The following is a 19,619-nucleotide window of genomic DNA, read 5'->3' as shown; positions in this document are numbered from 1 at the left end:
GATTATTTTTAAGCTATACTATACCTTCAATGCATTGTGGCGTCATTTCAGCCCTCATTCTTATGTCTGAAGAACATCTTTTATTTGCATCAGTTTCCTCTGTAAAAAAAACTCAGCTTGACTTTTGACAATTTTCACAGAAGCCTTTAACCTCCAAGCCACAGCTTTCTTTGCAGGATGTCTGCTTATCCCTTACTCTGAAGCAGTTAATCCTACATTTGCATTTCCAATAAAACATTTTATGTCTGGTTCTGACAGTTCAGGGACTTTGTTTTTAAAAAAAAAAAGTCTTCCCTGATCTCTTTAGTTCAGTTAATTAATTCCCTTAATTTCTGATTATATTTTGTTCAGCTTCCTATTTGAAATGGATTAACTGGTAAGCATTTGTTCCAGGACTGTTTTCATAGTCAGCTCTTCCACAAGGTCATTCCTGGATACCAGAGCTAAGCCTGAAACAGAGTGGTCTTTCCAATCAATAACTATTAGGAGAAGAAATATGTTGACTACTACACCCAGAAATATTCTTCCTATCATTATTAACAGTATCTTCTCCAAGAAATAAAAGTTTCCCGTAGACATGTATCTCCCAGTAGTATTTCTTTCTCTAGCAACATTAAGGACTTCCAGACCAAAGCTGAACTTGGCATCTTGACAGCAGACTCCTAACACCATCCCACTGCACCTCACATCTTAAACCTGTCCAGGAAACACAAAGCAGGACAAGGGCGAGCGCACAGGTCTTTGCTCCACCCCATCAGCCAGGAGGTCTTCCAGGCCACCAATAACTGGAATAACCTTCTCACCACCCCCACGTCGTTCCGGCACCGTGTGAACAGGCTGGGAAGCACAACTAACATTATTGCTTATTTCATACAAAACCCACTCAGAATCCATTTTTTTAAGTATTCCTAGTGACAGAAAAATTGAAAACTTCATAAACTTCACCAAGCTTTTTAAAACTTCTTAATTTTGTAGACCCCCTTCTGCCAAAAAAGGTCAGCGAATTAGCCAATCTGACCTAACAGAAGATTCTTATCTACGTTAGACAGATGTTTACAGATGGACAAGTTTGAAGACAATGTAATCTTGATTTGGCATTTCAGAAGCACCTCTCACCTTTGTAGTGTAACAAAGGCAGCTTGAAGCAATTTGAGTGCAGTTGTATTTATTAACACTTTGCATGAGTCACTACTTCAAAATGCCTTATGCTGTCCTTAAAATCATATTGGCATGTATTTCCTTTGAACATTTTGTTAAGTGCTACTAAAACTTCACAGCCCTGGGGAAAAAGATGTAGGAGAGAGCTGGCACACTTACACTTTAAACAATGAGGCATACATAGATATGTTCCTCTCCTTCCCCATTCAGATTCATGACATGCAAAAAAACACCTTTACTTAACATAATGTCATCCTTGAAATTTTACAAGTATAAATTCCCCCAGAAAATGCAACATATCCCTGGTGAGCGTGCACGGCACAAAGGGCCACTGCTTAGCACAAAGATAATGATTTTAAATCTTAAGTGCAGCCATGTAAGAGAGGAATAAAGCCAATATGAATGGAAAATGTATGTAATTTTTAAATTAACTCAGTTTGCAACAGATTTTCTTTAAACACTATGTACTGTTCTGTCTTTTTAATCTTACATGTTCTGTTTTCTCAAGTTTGGCAAAACAGAAAGAATAGCACCGGTGAAGCGAATGAATTAGGGAGAGGAAGGGGACTGAAGAAGTTCACATTATTTCTTTTAAGTTGTAGACATCTTTGTCAAATACGCATATTGTGTTCCAGGCAGAAGTGCGATTTTCCCATTGACAATGTATCCATAACTATTGCTAGGGAAATGTAAAAGTCGGAGGCTTCCTTCAAATTAAGCTATCCATACAAAAATTAGCTATTGTCACAGTAGTCTTGGTGCAAACAAAAATCTTTTTCACGTGAGCAAAAGGTTTCCCCACAGTAATGAACAACTGCTTCACTTACTATGGTTTAATGTGGCAGGGAGACATCTAGGAGCTTCTTCCACAGTTGCTACTTCAAGTGCCAGAAGTTTTTATACCCCCTGGGCCATGCCAGGGGCACTGGTGCAAGGGCTGGGGGCTGCAGGGTCTGCGAGGGATCAGTGCTCGGGCTGCAGGCTGGCTTCCAAACACAACGGCAGTGGGGTCCCCTCAGCTATATCCCTCTCTCTCTCATAAATACTTTCCCCTTTTCCTTCCTTTTTCATCCCTCATAGCTACAGTTTGCTACCTCCCAACTCCACCTCTCCCTCTTCTGTCCCTGAAACCAGGAGCCATGCAAAACACACTTCAAGAGAAACTCCAGCAGAGTGAGAAAGATTAGGTATGTGCTCAGCTTCCCTCTCCTCTGCCTGCGGAGGCAGCAGATCCCAGCCTCTGAGGGGATGCTTTTTCTGAGGAATTGCAGAATAAAGCTGATTAGGGCATCTATTTAAAAGATGGGAAATTAAATAAAAAAAAAAGCCATGAGTTGAAAAGGTCACCATGGGCGGTATTCGTCTAAATGAAGAATGCTGCAATGTTGATGTCAACTGCTAAGATCGGGCTCCGTTTATAGTTGGGGTGGGGGAAGAATCGGGACAGAGGACATTTTCTCTTTGACTTCAGGCCATGATACGAGCTCCCGTCACTCTGCTCTCCCAGGCAGACATTTGTTTCCACTGTGCATGAAGTCCACACCTGAAGAAAGCACGAAGGACAGTTTCTAGGTAGAGGCACAGAATAAAGTTGTCCATCACAGCAAAGAGCCAGCTCCCCTTCCTCAGACAAAACAAAATGAAGGGGGAAGAGTCTGGATAAATACCAGGGCAGCAAAAGTGCAGTTTAAGCTAAAAGCTCATGTTGCCCCAAGAATAAATTTAGGCCAATATGAAAAGACGACTATCAGTCACAGAGCTCTGGAAGAGCCCTTCAGCTGAAGGAGTGAACTGAAGAAAAACTACTTCTCAGACACAGAGCCTGCTGTGTTTATGTGAGGGATTAGGCGTAGCTGCATGCAACAGAAGGGGCAGGGATCCACGGCCCAGGAGGTCCCCCCTGTCTTACATTCCTAGATATCGGCCAAGTGGAATTTTGCTAAACTTTCCAAATATTTTTCTTCCAAAGAAATCACTTCCAAGCTTCAAGCAAGTATGAAGAATTACAGGCTTAAAGACTGATTTTCTTACAAAAAGTTACATCAAAACAGAACGAATATGCTTCTTTGAAACCTTCGGGAAAAGGATCAGTCCCCTAATTTGCCAAACACGTGAGTAATAATTGCACTAGCTTGTTTCCAGAGTGCTTTTTCTGTTTGCTATTGCCATTCTTTCTGAAGAAGAAACAGATTCTCGGGGGAATAATAATTAATAGACTCAGTCAAGAGATCATTTCCTCTGGTCCCTCTGCAGTGCTAAATCGCATCAGTCTCCAGGAAATAGAGTAAAGTGCGAATGCTAAAAAACAATCTAAGCCTACTACAAATGGGAGGAAAATGCGTACCGAAGCAGTGGGGGGCATGTGGATGTTTAAAGGAGCTCAAGAAAAGCTATTCTTTCTTTTCCCTTTTTTTTTTTTCCATTACACCTACATAGATTTACTAAGACTAGAAATACACGTTTCAGAGGTCATTTAGGAAGTAATTTAAATACATTTAAGAGGGTATAAACCTATGGGAGGTGTAAGTGAGCCATGAAACTACCACACACTCCTGACACAAATAAAAAAACCCGGGACCGAGAAGTGGCCTGTAGGATCATCGCAGACTCTCCCCAGGACAAGGTCAAATGGCAGACAGTTTTGATCCTGAAGTAGGGAAGAGGTACACAGATATCAAAAGGAGGCAACAGAAAGCAGGCTGCCAAAACTATTATACGACCTGAAAAACTTCTGGATAAGTTGGTTTTATGCATCATATCCAGCCTATGTGCTGTAGAAGAGACACCCTTCTTCAAGCACAGCTGTGAGTAAAAGTCAAATGCATCAATGTTATTACTGTAAGTTCACCTATGCTTTACCTATACATATATCTCGGCCCTTACATTTTTCTCCAGGTTGGTATACTTTTCATTCCCACAACTAATGCAATTACTTCTAATTTACAATTGCTGCTGTCAAAACTCAACTTTCTCTTTTTTTCTTCCTCCTTTTTATTTAAAAATATTTTTGTTGAAAGACAAAAGCTACCAGTGAAAAGAGAGGGGTTTTAAGGAAAAGCATTTCAGAGAAATAATTGTCCAAAACTCACAGGTGAGGTCTCAATAACACCAACACTGAAAATACCACAACAGTCTGTAGTCATAATTAGGTATTACACCAGCAAATCTAGCCTTGCATCAGAACGTGGCACGCTGCTCTCTTTTTTTACAGGATACAAGAAATGCCCGTACTCATGAAGAAAACATTTCAAAATGGACAACTGAACTTGGTCTCGGCAAGGTAACTTAAGCATCTTCTAGCAAGAGAGAAAGAGTTTTCTGTCACACCCTCAAGAGGCCAGCCAGCAAGCCTTGCTCGCTCTCTCGTGTGGTGGCAATGCCAATGACATTTGTTAAAGACCAATCATAATGTGGTGATTGGGTAATCTTGTGGATAACCTCAAGTGAAATACTTCCAGCAGATGAGTAAAAGAACAGTATATACAAACATACATGTTAGTGTGCATTTTAATGCTAACTAATACATTGTAATATACATACACAAGATACAAAGCAGACATGCTTGTGATTACAAGGGTCTCTTTTCCTAAAGAAACATCATCTTTTGAGCATTGCTCCTCGCTAACATGGCAGGAAGGCAGGTCTGCGTCCTGGCTTGGCCTTCACTTACGTGGGTGTGTCAACAGGCCTGTTTTGAAGCCAGAAAGATTTACATGAATGTATAACTCCATCTCCAAGTGTTGCTCTTCAGTGATGCTTGCAAACAAAGCTGCAGCTAAGTCTTTGGGAGCTAACAACCTCCAGGACTAATGAAAACCAAGCCACTGGTAATTAGTTGAAAAGACTCAGGATTCACCAAACACAAGAGGAAAGGGGTTTTTTCAGCCCGTTTTTGAATGTCAGCACAATTTCTATACAAGGAACTCTTAAGTGTTACACTCGCTCAGACAGAGCATGCATCAAACGCTGGTGCACCCTGGCCGAAGAGGTGGTGGTCTTGCAGTGACTGGCTGCTACAGGCAGGATGGAGCTCAGGAAGACACCCAGCTAAACCATCAGTAAGACTGCGTCTACAGTGCCCACCCAAACACTGTGTTACTTTCCTCGTTTGAAACAAATGAGAACACTCCTGTAGCTTGTGGTTGCTCAGAGCAGGTCAATGCAGTAGGACAGGAATAGTCCTGACCTTCAGCTTTCACTAGATTTGCTTATTTATAACCGTCATTGAGGCTGAAAGCACCACTCATAGGGCTGGGACCATCTGAACTACATGCAGTACCAACATGGACAAAAAGGACAGGCCCAAATGCAAAGACACCTCACCATAAGACATAACTATAACAGGTGACAGGGAATACACAGCCATTTGTTTTCCCACTTCTGCTTCAAGCAGAGAAGCCCTTAGGTGATTCAAAGAAAGCTCATGTAAAAGCAACCTCATTTGCCTGTTAAGTGCGATCAAAAAGGCCTGTTTCTTTATCTGCTGACTTGGAGCCAGATTGAGAAATTGCACTTAGAGTTAAATATTTATCTAAATACCTAAATAAGCACTGCGATGAGTCAGAGTATTTATTGTTGCCTTGCTCCAGTCACCCTGTTTAAGTTGCATTCAAGCTGGCTTTAAAATGGATCCACAAAGATAGCTAGAGGCCAGTTCAAGCGGAATTTAAGAACATGAATAGCAAGACACATTAATTCCTCATGGTAACTTCATTAACTGCAGATACTTATGCCAGAATAAACGTGACCTCCTATTTTCCCCCTTGCTTTTGCATCCTTAATAGATAAATACCAATTCTACCGAGTTAACAGAAAACTAAATAGCATTACGACTAGTTGAAAAAAAAAATTATGCCAGAAAACAGCAAGATGAATCACCAAGAACATAACAAGGTTATTTGTGAAAACCAAGGACATACGTACACATTCCCAATGCTATTACCACTGAATACACTGAAATGGATTAAACACTTTACAGAAGAAGCTACACACAAGCTCTGCTCCTATCAGTTTATAAATTTAATTTCATTAAAAACTATGGAACTGACATGCTCAAAAAAGAGAAGGGGCAACACAAAGGTTACTCTAAGGATCTGGCATGGTTGCTCAAACAGGGATACACTCTGTTTCTGATTTGTAGTTAAGTAAAATAGCCCTAGGATGACAAGATATGTTTCAGATCAACAGCTCGCTTTCAAATTTCAACTCCACTTGTGTGCTGATTGCCAGAGAGAAAATAAATATAATTTGCCTTTTAAAGCAAGAAACACATATTTTTAATGCTAGTCTCTCTAGTATAGAATACACCAATGTATCAGTTCATACAAAAAGAACTCCAAAGTTTTGCAGTACACGTTGTCAATGATTTTAAAGAAAATTTATAGGATATGCTGTTTTAATGAAATCAAGGATTTGATTTGAAATAGGATTCAAATTTCTTCCGATCACAGGGGAATTACTGAATTCCTGAGAACTAAGGCTACTGATAAAAGGTGTTTGACAAAATCTTATGTTTTCAACTGTAATAATTATACAGGACATAATAACAGTATACAAGGCACTCTAGGAAATGAAGAAGACCAATTATTCCACAATTTGAGTTTTCATTATAAGATATGTGTTACTGGCTGGCCTACTTGCAAAAAAAATTACAAAAAAACTCCCAGATTCAAAAATCCCCTGAGCTTCCAAAGAATCTAAAACAAATCTCAGAGGTACAAGTTAACCCAATAATTTCTAACAGATGATTCAGATGCCTTCATGGAAGAAAGAGGTACCACGTAATATTTTTTTGTGCTGGGGAGCGGAGGAAGGCGCATGAGGCTACACACACAGAATGATGCAGCAGAAGAGAGGCCATGTATGAATGGAAATGGAAAGAGGAAATGGATAAAAACTTATTTTAAACAAAGAGCACGTAAGTAATTCTGAGAACACTGAAACCATCCTCACCCTTGTCAATCAGCCACGCGAACGCTGGGGTTTTCAGAAGCAATGACCAAAATCTGCTCAGTGAAGATGAAGTCTGTTTTACTCCAGACCTCAGCATGAGCAAAGTTGCAGCATTTCAGAAAATTTCAGATAGAGCATTTGTAACATATACTGTAAACAAAACATTCATCTGTGTAAAATGAAACCTTGACTTAGCCTGGCCTACCGCCCTTAGGAGAGGAACAGTGTTAGACAGATCAAGTTAGAGATAGAGTTAGAGCTCAAACATACAAGTGTCTCAAACACAAGACTAACACACACAATGCGATGACAATCCGTACAGGACAAGGGGGAAAACAAAGAGGGAATCATTTTAACGTCAATCTTCTACATCTTTGCAGCTGAAGCCCTCCAGCACAAGTGAATTTGAAGGGTTCAAACCGAAGCCCCACCTCGCAAAATGACACCAGCAAAATTAAAGGAAATATAATTAAGGGGAACAGCATGAAGATCTCTGTTCGAACAAACCTACCTTGGAGAATGTGTGTTAGCAAATTAAATATGAACACACACACACAACTTGGGAGAAGTGGAAAACCCTGCTATTTCCTGTGACTTTTAGTGAAAGGGATGTTCTAATTTGCAAAACCTCACACATTAAAGTAAATAATTATCCACAGCCAATTGCATTATATTTATTTTAACACCCAAGATGTAGTGAAGACTGGAAAACCGATTTAAAAGTATAAATATTCTACCAGAAACAATACAGGATCAGTTGGGCTGATAACGTGCTCTGCACAAAGTTTTTATGAAATTGTTGCGGATGACCTACAGAGCGTCTGTATTTCACAATGGGTCATTTTCTCATTTTCTTGGAAGAGACAGAATTTCAGAGAACTTTAAAAAAAAAAGCAATAAACAAAAAAACCATCCTCAGGAACATGTTACTAAAGGAAAGGAATTCAATGTTTCTTCTTCAGGTGGAACTCCTTTTTCAGGCATGAATTCTACATAAAGGGCAAGTGATTTAAACTGGTACAAAATAAGCCAAAAGAAAGATCTAAGTCAACTCTGCTTAATGTTACATGCAAGTTAAAGTAACAGGTACCATATTTATAGTCACAGATAACTGTAAGGGCTTCCTGGCAGTAATATTGCTTGCCAAACACTTTGAGGTTATGCTGGGGGGGGGGGGGGGGGGGGGGACACGACAAAAACAAACAACCCAAACCAGCAGATTGCTACTCATCAGATGTGCTCTCTGTGCGCATTTCAATTACTCTCTATTTACTCTAGGGACAGAAATACTGCCCTTCACCTTTTTCAGCCCTGCAGAGAGAAAAGAAGTTGCAACAGCATTAGAAGAGCTTTGCTGCACAGTAACAATTACTGGGTATTTTGTATGGGCAACACCACATGAGAAAGAAAAAAAACACAGCTTCAGCTGGCTAAATGTACAGGATGGACTCCTAGCAAAGGCATCTTTTCAAATTCAGCTGTGCAGACCTAAAAGTCACTGAAAGACAGTATGTTTGAGAATCCGAAGTGTCATTTTTTCCCATCACTTCACAGAACATGTCTTAATGCCAATTATGACATATTTAAAGGCACAAAAATAGGTCCTGCTTATCTGGGTTTGAGAAAGCCTGCACCAATGCAAATACCGAATTAGATGACTTTAAATGGATGATGGAAATGCATAAATGAGAAGTGATACAAAATGGTGTGAGACACAGTATGGGAAAACCCAAATTCATCCCACTGCAGGAAGGGCCATAATATTGACTCCAGTTCAGTCCAATTTACAGTCTAGTAGGCACACTATGACAACTTTATAGCCAGAAATGCTGTTCTAGCACTGCAGGATTTAAATACTCTCCAGTCATTATGTAGACTCTCCAGAAGTAAAAATATATGGTTCTGTTCAGCACCACTGACAACAAGCAAATGCTCCAAATTCATGCAAAAAGACTCAAATGTTGACTCCCAAATTACTCATATCAAGGAATGCTTTCAAAGACTACAGTGTTATCAGATAATTAAAGAATTGCAAGGACCACTCCTGATACCATGAATCACCTGTACTGGGACAACTATTCTCCACTGAAGAACTCACAGTAGGGAGAATTTCTGAAAAAAAAAAAAAAAATTAGCCAGAAGGTGAATCATCAACTGATCAGCAATCAGAAAGGACAACAGCATCTTTTCTGTAAATAAAAAGCAACTCACACTCTCCTTGTTAAATTTAGTAACAAAAACATTTGACAGAGTAATGTATAATTATGGAGGACTACATAGTTTGCTCTTTTTTACCCCTTTTTCTCCTCTGTGATTCTGACGGAGATTAACTCCGCCCTGTTGCAACATTTTTATCATCTTAAATTCCCATAAATACACAATTTGACATTGCTTCACATGGGCTGTGCAGTCGTGCACAGAAAATCCTAACTAAAACGCAGATGCATTCTGGAAGAAGACAGGTAAGGGGGCAATAAATTTCTCAACTTTGCATTTAATTAGTCTGTTTTCCTGTGGCCTTAGACCGAATTTCAGATTTACATCAATCTAAATCAGACCTCTTGAATACGTTTCAGGAAAAGGACATGCAAAAAAAAAAATCCATAAATATTTATAGAGGAATTCATATTGATGTTCCTCATTAACTCCAAAAACGAAGCTCATCACTAGCAACTTCATTTCTTGCAGCCAGAACATCCAACTGCAGGCTCACCCAGCCACATGGAAACAAAGCAGCCCAGAACCAGCGACCTGCCAGAACAATGCACCAGCAAAATCTTTGCCCAAAAGAAAAAACTATGTGTCCTGAAGCTCAACAAACTGAGCAGGAGCTCACTTTCTGCTGAAGAGGAGGGACTACGAACCGCCTCTGGAAAACCCAGTGGCTTTGACTCCAAAACTGCCAGGACATGCTGAGAACAGGACTGCCTCATGGCCTCGCGTGACATCGCATGGGAGCAGGTGAAATCTTTTGCCATTTGCTCCTGGATGGTTTAGGCTTTTTGTACATCACACGCAACTGGAAGCGAGGGATGCAATGCTCAGCTGTCACACGGTGCTATACCTCCACTAGCAGCAGTCTCCCATGTTCCCCCAGCAGTCGCCCCAGGCATGCAGCACCACAGCAACTCAACTCTGAGGTTACAAGGACTCAGGTCAGCAGCTCCCTACTAGAAAGGGTCATCTCCGATTCCTGAGCTGAACAGAAGTGTTAAGATGCACTGCTTGTCACCTAAATGATGCTGAGAGCTATGCAGGTATATGTCAGATGTATCTCCAGTGAAAATATGTCATTGAGATACATACATCTCCTCAAGACCTGAACATCTCACATCCCTCGCTACAGGCATAGCTCCTGAGGTTCACATCCCTCATTAGAGGCACAGCTCCTGAGGTTCACACTTACTTCTCATACAGGTTGAAACAAAACCCCTCTGGTCTTTGCTCCTACCCCTACCTTTGCAAGACACTGCAGACAGCACAAGAAGTATGAGATTCAGCAGCTGCAACTCTAAAAGACATCCACCCTCCAGTAAAAAGCCAAGTCATGCTCTTTCTCTCCTGCCACCTGTTTCTACCCTTTGTCCAGGTGTGCTCAGATGCTGGAACAGGCTCTGAACCCAAGTACAAAAGCACTCACAAGGAATGACCACAGAAACAGACATCTGGGAGACGAAGCAACCAGCTAATCAGGGGTTTCCCCAATTACTCATAGAGATCTCTGCTTGCAAACCAACAAAATCCCCGACGTTCTGCCACAAGTTCCTCAGTACCACACTCCGCATTAAAATAAATTACTCACTTGTTTTATGTAAGATAACTTAAATGGAAATGGGGAATATTTCCAATGTTCAGTATGTGCAGCTACAAAAGCTGACGTTACAGGGGTACATAATCACAGTATGCAAATATTAACGACAGCCTGCAATGATACAGGGCATGAACAATTTACCATAGAGGAAAAAAGGAAACATTTAAGGCCACAGTACCAATTAAAGGATGTTTTGCCCAGAGGGTCGCTGGAATGCGAGACAATTTGCCAAGTGAAACAGAGGGTGTGGCCTCTGCGCAAAGCTGGACTCAACATCTGTTTCAAGAGCTGGGACATATTTCAGCAAGAACAGGACCAGGCTGCAAGTACCTATGGTTTTCTTCCTACACAATTTGTTTATGGGTTTGGTTTTTGTTTGGTTTTCATACAGATAGCACTATATACTATGCTCACTCAAGACCCCACCTGGAAAGTATAAATATATTTCCAAGTTTTTAAGCAAGCTTAATATCCATCTGTCAAACGATGATCTTCAGATTCTTTTCCACAGCTTATGTTTAAACAACATAGTGCTTTGCAAGCCTCAGGACATTTATTAATAGGACCAGACTGGAAAAAATACAGTAATCTACTCAAATGAGAATTTCAGCCTGCAAGGATACTGAATCCATACGCCAAGTCACGTATAGATGAGCATAACAGGAGCTTTTACAAACTAACGGGCAAAAGGAGAAAATAATGAACATTAAACACCACCTAATTTAGGTCTCTAAATCAAATCTGACATCCCAGACAATGCAACCAACTTTCTAAATATGTACACATTTGCAAATATTATACCCTTATCAACACCGAAAGAAAATAACTGCAAGTTTTGGGACATAGAGACACTGAGGCCAAAGTTTGGGTGCTACGCACCAGGTACCTATAGACATACTTAGCCATTCAAGATGCTTGATTTCAAAAAACTTGATCATCTACAGTAAACAAGAACAGTGAAGACTGGCTATAATCTAGTGGAATTACACAGCACAGTAGCAGTCATAAAATCATAGGATCATCTACCTTCATGGCAGCATAGCAAAGGTGATTGATAATCAGATTCAGATAAAGTAATGCACAAAAATATATATGTTATTTAAAAGTAAACAATTCAATTGTGTGATGAAATATCAAACAGCCTCCAGTATCATTTCCAAAGATTCATTCACCTGCTTCAAAAACATAAAGCATCCAAGTATGAAATAACAGCAGACTATCTTACAGGTAGTTATGATCAGCACTTACTCTTCCTGCATACCTGAGGGCACCATAGCCTGAACAAACCCAACCTTTACTTACATTGCCTTTAGCAACTGAACACTGCTGCCGTCTATTTAGGTACTGTTGTAATATTCAATTCCCCATTAGCAATTCCTAACAGGTTTTGATTTAGTAGAGGACATATTCAGGAAATCCTTTTAACTGTGCACTGTTGATAATGCTTAGATAGTAATCATTAGAAAGAAAAACATTACTTACTTTTCTTTGAGCCAGCCATGCCCAATAAGACCCAGGCATCTCCCAAGGGAGCATTAAGATTTGACACCCCTTTAGAGAAATCAAATGTGAACCACATGGATTCGTCAGCCAAGGCTTGCTACAGAAAGGCTGTCAGATTCTTTTTGTAAGCAATACAATGCATGCACACCTCCTTTATTCCCTAGACCAGAAAAAGCCATTTCACTGCATGGAGTGAAATGGCTTTCTATATTCTCAAATATAGAAAGGCAGGAATAGTGTGAAATCTGAACTCAACACATCTTTTCCAAGCCACTGAGAGTTCAGCTGCATTTTTGCTGTAGGTACCGGTATTCCATTAGAACAAAAGCAGCAAACAGCCCTTGCACAGGTATACTACTCAGTGAACGATAGAGGTACTTAGACAAATGAAAGAAGTTCAAAAGACCCTGCAAGCATGTGATGTAAGACTGTTTCTTAGGTTTTACTTTTATTAGGAATTTAAATTCTAAATAAATTAAGTTTTGAAGAGCTGCGGCCAGCAAAAATACTGTTTTTATGTCAACAGAAACAAGTATCACAAGCAAGTAACCTCCTTCTTCACAGTACCATGCAGAGACACTCGGGTACAAAAGATAACCGACTAGCAACTGAAGATAAATAAAAGTAGAACCAACTACCTAAACATATCTGTGACCTCAATCATCTTCCATTTACACAGCTTCACTCTTCAGGCTGCAAGAAATGTAAAAGACCTCCTGCAAATTTCAAAAAGGTTCTGGGAGACAGAACTGAAATACAAACCATCAGCCCGCGAGGGGAATATCAACCACGTGAAGTCCAACATTTTTACTTAAGGGTAGTTCTGTATCACACCACCTTCACATCTGGACATCTCCTAAAGGTTAGCATGTGTTTCCACATGCCAGTTCTATCAGGAAGAGAAGCATTTCTGCACAAAAAGAAGTAATAAAAAAAGGACTGGACAAGCACCCTGCTCAAAAATCACCAAAAAAAAGGACATGACAGAGACCAAAATCCACAGTTCTCATCTTGCACTTCATCTGCATGGCTAACCTTACTTCCAGGCACAGGTTGCTGATTTTGGCCATGCATCACCTCGCTGCTCAGGCAGACTTCCTCAGTACTGTGAGCACAAAACCTCAGCCATCCAGCAGCTTCACGAAGGACTATTGCTGGTTGATTAAATCCCCTCTTGGAGAAGCGCAATCAGCATAAATTGTACCGGGGAAGTATACCGCCATATCAGAGCCAAACGACTGTGTGCCTCTCCGAATAAAAACCCTGAAGCTCCACTCACACAGAGTTTTATTAAACAGCACAAGAACTGTAATTGCGTTGCAGTGACAGATTATACTGTGTAAAGACAGGCAGAGAAATCGAACGAAAAGGAAGCTTTACCTCCTGCTGTCTATACACGGGGTGGCCACTTTCTCCATACTTTAGGCCACCTGTATTCCTGGCCAATATCTGGGGGCAGACTAATAGGACCACATCAGCATGGCTCTGCACCTGACCTAGCAAGCCTTGCCAAACTCAGCCTGCATCTGCCCCCATCTTTTCTCCTGCACATGAGAGAAAGGACATTAATAACCGTGTGTGTGTGTGGAGAGCCCCAGGAATACATTAAGAGTTCAAGTGCTGTAAAAAAAATGACCTGATCTGAATTGAAATCTACTTCCTGTAACTTTTTAAAAGCCCGTGGCACACGCAAGAGCTCTTCGCTTCCTCTCTTCCCCTCATCCTGGCTCTTCGGCATTAACTCACGGCCGCTTTGCCCAGCAGGTAAAAGGTGGCTGGACTCACTTCAGATTCCGTCAATCCCAATCAAAGCTTGGCCTTGGTGTTCACTATTGAGCGACAAATAGTGCTCGTTTCCTGTATTTATATATGCTCTTTAGAGATTAGCAATAAAAGCACTTTCAAACGTTGCAAAAGTCTAAGTGTGAATCATCACCAGCACTGGGAATTTCACACACATGAAGAATGAAGGATTGGGCTCAACAGCGATCGGAAATCATATTCCTTCAGCAAAACATCCAACACGCATGAGGTCAGCATAAGTCTCTGATGAATAAAATCCGAGAGTCGGGTGCCAGAAATGTGACATTTAACCATTCCTCTGCTGCTAACTGCCTCTTCTGTAACTTCCTTATCTCATCAAGTTGGAAGTATTCTTCACAATTTCCTAGTTAGAAAAACAACACCTACAGAGTGATTTAATTTTTTTTTTTTTAACTCGTTAACTCTGCCTCTGAGTACCTGGAATATGAGAAAACATGCAGCAGAGATGTTTAAATTACAGAGCCTGGTGTGCAAGAACTTATTCTCATGTCGAGCACTGCCTGAATCCCACAGCCTGTCCTCCACCTCACCAAACCTGACTGCAAACATACGTTACGGTTGATCTGGATATGCACCGGTCTGGTCTGCTCCCACGCTGCTTCTTGCTGGCAAGCCCGTTGGAAAGAGAGAGAAACCAGACAAATGGTCTAGGTGAAGGCAGCACACTTGAGTCCTGTAAGATAAATTACTTGTAGGATTTACTACAGTCACTATAATAAATGTGTTCTGCTTGCGGCACGTAATTTTGTTGTTAAAAATCTGTGAGAGGCTGAAGGCTTGAGTCATCAGGCAACGTCTTGAAATCAGAAAGCAAGCAACTCTCTTTAAAAGTGGATTCTTGCAAAACGCAAGCAAGCCTACAGGAGGATGTCAGTGCTTGGGTCCTCATCACGAAGAGATTTTTACAGTCCTAGCTTACAGTTTTACAGTGTCATCACCAATCTCGCTATTCCACTTTGAATTATTCTGTAATCTAATTTTGTTACGAGTAACAATTAGCATTACTACAACTAGAATACTGGAGGAAAATGTCTATTATCCTCTTTTTAATTCTCTCTGCACTCCAGAAGGCATTCTGCGGTTCATCAGTGTCATAGTTTGCCTTGCAAACTGTTTCTTTTGTTTCCTCCATCCTTCCATGCAGACTGACGGATTTAAGACAGTAAGAGCGAATCTGCCCACCGCAACGGCAAAGGGTCAGCTGGGCACAGGCTGAGCCAACACGCAAGACAAGACAATGCCCCAAAAACTGCTGGAGGCAGGGAAAAACCCTTCTTTTCCCAAAATACTCTGACATGTGAATTGGAGGCAACCTCATTATCAGCAACAGATTCAGAGGCTTAAACCAACTCATAGTTGTGTCCTCCAGGGACCCACACATCCCCTCTGCTCCGGCTGCCAGAACTCTCGGGTTTTGGCCCCAAGGAAGAGTCTCGCATCTTCTCTTCAGATGAATCCCCCACAGCACCCCACAGCTCATGACAGCCACTTGCAAATCCCAGCTCCTCCCCATTTTCTCGTATTCCCCGGTTAAAGACAGCCAGAGTTTCCTCATCAGGGCAAATGTCCTTTCCCTTCAAGGAAATCCCTTCTGGTAAATGTTTCAAGACAAAACAAGATTAAAGATGTTACAACAAGATTAAAATGGCTATATCCAAACCAGATCATACTTCACGCTTCCTGCTTTGGACCACTGAGGGGCCAGTTGGTTGGGCAACACCCGAGGCTATTTTGAGTCTTTTCTTCACATATATAAAAAACTACATTTCAAGTTACCAATGGATCTCTTAAAATAAAGTAAGCACAGTATTGCCTTCTGGTGTTTTAGCCAAAATACATGAAGCAGCTTTTAATTCCCCCTTTAACTGCTGCTAAGATGAAAAAAAAAAAAAAAACACCATATAAATTTAGGAACCAACAGAAGAAATCCCAAGTCAGGAAGGTGACCATCCCTCTTAATGAAATCATTTGAAAAATGTTCCTGGAACATTTGGAGATCTTAGTATCAGTTATAAACACCACAATAGCAAAAATAGCTTGTAAATCAGAGCAAATTCTGCCAGATGATTAGCGGGCAGGTAAAACTAACCTAGGTCTAAAAATTAAAGGGTACAGCTTGGCCAGGCAACATACAGCAAGGATGAGGTATTATTTAACTTTCTACAAGTTTTCATAAAAATACTATATAGATATAAATATCAGAAAGGAAGAAGAGGTCTCTGGGCCGGTGAAAAGATATTAGGAGGGGAGAAAAATAGTTTCTGTGACTCAATGCAAGTATAATCCTCCTTTTTTTTCTTTTTTTCCTACCCTTCCCCCTTTTTTATTTATCTACTCTACTTTAGTAAGATATTTTTATTCATTTTCAGCTGGCTGATTTCTTTTAACTTACTTTTCATTGAAAAAAATGTTTCAGCTGATTAAAATTACCTCTTTGCCTACTGGAGCTTTTTGATGAGTCAACACCAATGCTGAGTTCAAAGGGTAACTGTGACATAATTATCAGTCATCCCACTCACACTTAGTGATCAAACGCACTATAGGTTATGTGATCGTCGCCACAGACGTTACAGTCTTAAATTCTGAAGTTTTTGTTTGCATAAGCTATCCTTGCAAATACACTGTGAAGCTTCAGAATCGCAATGGCATCCCTGTTGATTTATGGCTACATTATCAAGTTGCACTGGCAGCAGCACACTGCAGAGCTAAGGAGCTGGTACAGAGGACCCAACGTCCAAACCACACGAATTTCAGAAGTTTATGCTCAAGCTGACTCTAGCTTGGTCCTGAGGCTCGAATACCCTCCAGGCACTGGGCAGCACCAGGAGCACATCCCCCAGTTCAGCATCACCTGAACAAACGCTGTTTCCCACGCCCCAGGACTGCCCCGAGACACGAACCAAGGCACACGAGTGGGGAAGACTGGGAGATTCCCTTCAAAAGCACACTGCCGATCTGAACCAAGGTGCTAATGCCGATGCTTCCTTATGCACTTTTATGAAAATCATGAAACTTTAATTATCGGTCCTGAAAAGCAGAGGAAAAGCCACCACAGAAACCACTACAATTTATTCTGCCGATAAATTAATTGCTATTAAATACTATAACACTGTATAATTTTTATTACTTAGTTATTAAAACAATCCAAGCACTTGATTTGTATTTACATCATGCAATTATTCAAAGTTAATGAGAATGGTACTAAGTTACATTTAAGCAGTAATTACTAAGGCCTCAATCCAACAAATCTCTAAAGTCTTAGCTTATCTTCAGGTCAACAAGCATTTGCTTTCAATTAGGCTATTCATAGACTCCACATTACGCGTATGCACGGATAACGCACAGCATCTGGATCCACATCCTCCAAACCAACCAGTAACATCACCTGCAAAAATCACTTACCTCCTCGATGTATATATGCGTCGTTACTTTATTGTTGAAATGTATCTTAAAACAGTAAAAAATATTTTATTTTAAAGTATTATTCTTAGGTGCACGATCTCCCCTTTGCTGCAATATACAGCAATCAAAGAGCTGTGGTTTTGCAGCGGTGGTAATGGCCATCCGAGATGGCTGGCCATCCTGCTTTTGCCTCTGCATGCCTGCTCACCTGAACTTAATGCACTATCTGCTGCCGGCTGCGGGCAAGAAAAGGGACTGATACCCGACTGACAGAAACAATAATGTGTTTGTAACTGGTAGTTAATGGTAGACTGACAAGCACAATCGCAGGAAGTAATAAAAGTCTCAGGGAGCTAGCATGTGGTCGTGACTGTCAGTGGTCTCCTATGTGTCTAAATATGAACGGGGCAATTACCCTATCAAAAGAAGAAGTTCCAAATCATTTGATGCATGACAACTAGCTTCCCGGTGAAATCACTATCGCTACTCATACATGACACAAAATGTATTTGCTTCTACACAGCTATTTTAGCCAATGTGTCATTACCTCTAAAAGCTGTAGTGTTACTACAGCAGCTGGATGCACCGATACCTACAGCTGAGTGGGTATAAGAGTATTTACAAAGACAGACATCACCCCTCCCCCCAAAAACCCCAACCAACCTCTTCTACCCTAAACTGTTCATATAAGATTTAAAAAATATGCATAAAAAGAAACGTAACTTAATAGCCAATACTGCAGGAATCAAAGGGAACCGAGTGAGAAAAGCACATCGCAGCGCATCCCGTAAGTGATACGCTTATCAACCCATCCTTCCAGCGCTAGCAGCCGTACTCACCGGGACCAGAACAGCAAGCCTGCTCTGACCGACAGTTACCGCCTAACTTCATCAACAGCACTAAAATTATTCGTTATTTACATGAGTGTAAACGAGAGCAGCATCAGACCTCGCACGCTATTGCTCGTGCTAGCGTTTACTTGTGACTTCAGGAGAGGAGGCAGCTGGTTGTTTTTATGCGGCTTTTTTTTTTTTCCTGCCCGAGCAACCGAGAAAATGCTCCTAATAAGGCTGGTAGAAAGGAAGTGGCTTCTCAACGGCACAACCTCTTGTGAAGGAAATAATAAAACACGGTGCTATTCTCTCAAAAGCAGCGGGAGCGGTGCCGGAACCGGTCACCGAGAGCACTTCTGGTGCTGGGGGTCCACCCCGCCAGTCCGCCTGTGAGACACGGGACACACGTGCGGCGCGGCGCGGCGCTGGAAGAGCCTCCCGGGACTCCTCCAAAGCGCCTCCTTACGCCAGAGCGCCCCTGCTCCCCGAGCCGCCTCCCGGGGAGAAGCTGCGCCGCCACCGTTTGCGCGGGCTGCAGCCCAGCTTCCCCGCGGCTGGGACCTCACCGCGCTCTCCCCGCCGGGGCAGGACGGCCGACGGCCACCGGCCTCCCCCAGACCCGCTGCTCACCCCCGGCGGCGCCGCGGGGCGGCTTCCGCGCCTGCACGCGCGCACGGACGGACGGACAGACAGACGGACGGACGGAGGCACCCACCCACCCCCCCCGGCACACGTGGGCGCACCGTCCTCCGAGCCCCGTCCCACGCGGCCCCGCGGAGCCCCTTCCGGCACTCACCGCGTAACGAAGCGCCCGCTTCTCGCTGAACACCGAGTCCCCCATGGGCGCGGGCGGGCGGAGGGACCGCTCCCTCCACACGGCGCGGCGGCGGCTGCAGCGGCGCTGGGCGCTGCTCTGCTCTGCCCTCAGACGACGGCGGCAGCGCGGGGCTCCCGCCCGGCAGCCCCCGGCCCGTCCCCCGGCGCCCCTCCTCGCAACTTCTGCCTCCACCCCGCCCCCGGCTGTCCCCACCCCGCCGCGGGAGCCGGCAGCCCCTCGGCGGAGCCGGGCGGCAGCGGGAGCAGGAGGAGGAGGCGCCGCCGCTCCCCCGCGCCACTGGAGGGGCGGCGGTTTCAGT

General features: G+C 42.4%; 1 protein-coding gene across 4 annotated transcripts in view; it reads right to left on the bottom strand.

Moving 5' to 3' along the window:
* ARHGAP6 (Rho GTPase activating protein 6) overlaps positions 1-19,619 on the bottom strand; it is a 339,778-nt gene that overhangs the window by 148,135 nt on the left and 172,024 nt on the right. The window contains exon 1 of one of the 4 annotated variants that reach the window (XM_076357690.1): positions 19,280-19,383. The exons of 2 other annotated variants lie outside the window; for them this stretch is intronic. In XM_076357690.1, coding sequence (XP_076213805.1) covers positions 19,280-19,324 — 45 coding nt within the window. In that variant the 5' untranslated portion in view covers positions 19,325-19,383. Of the gene's footprint in view, positions 1-14,799; positions 14,858-19,279; positions 19,384-19,619 lie in introns of those variants that run through there. One more of the 4 variants, XM_076357693.1, reaches the window with a different exon arrangement.

Source organism: Aptenodytes patagonicus, chromosome 1 (genome assembly GCF_965638725.1).
Source record: "Aptenodytes patagonicus chromosome 1, bAptPat1.pri.cur, whole genome shotgun sequence".
Classification (NCBI taxonomy): Eukaryota; Metazoa; Chordata; class Aves; order Sphenisciformes; family Spheniscidae; genus Aptenodytes; species Aptenodytes patagonicus.
Note: the sequence above shows the minus strand (reverse complement) of the source record. Positions and strands in the feature narration are given on the sequence as shown.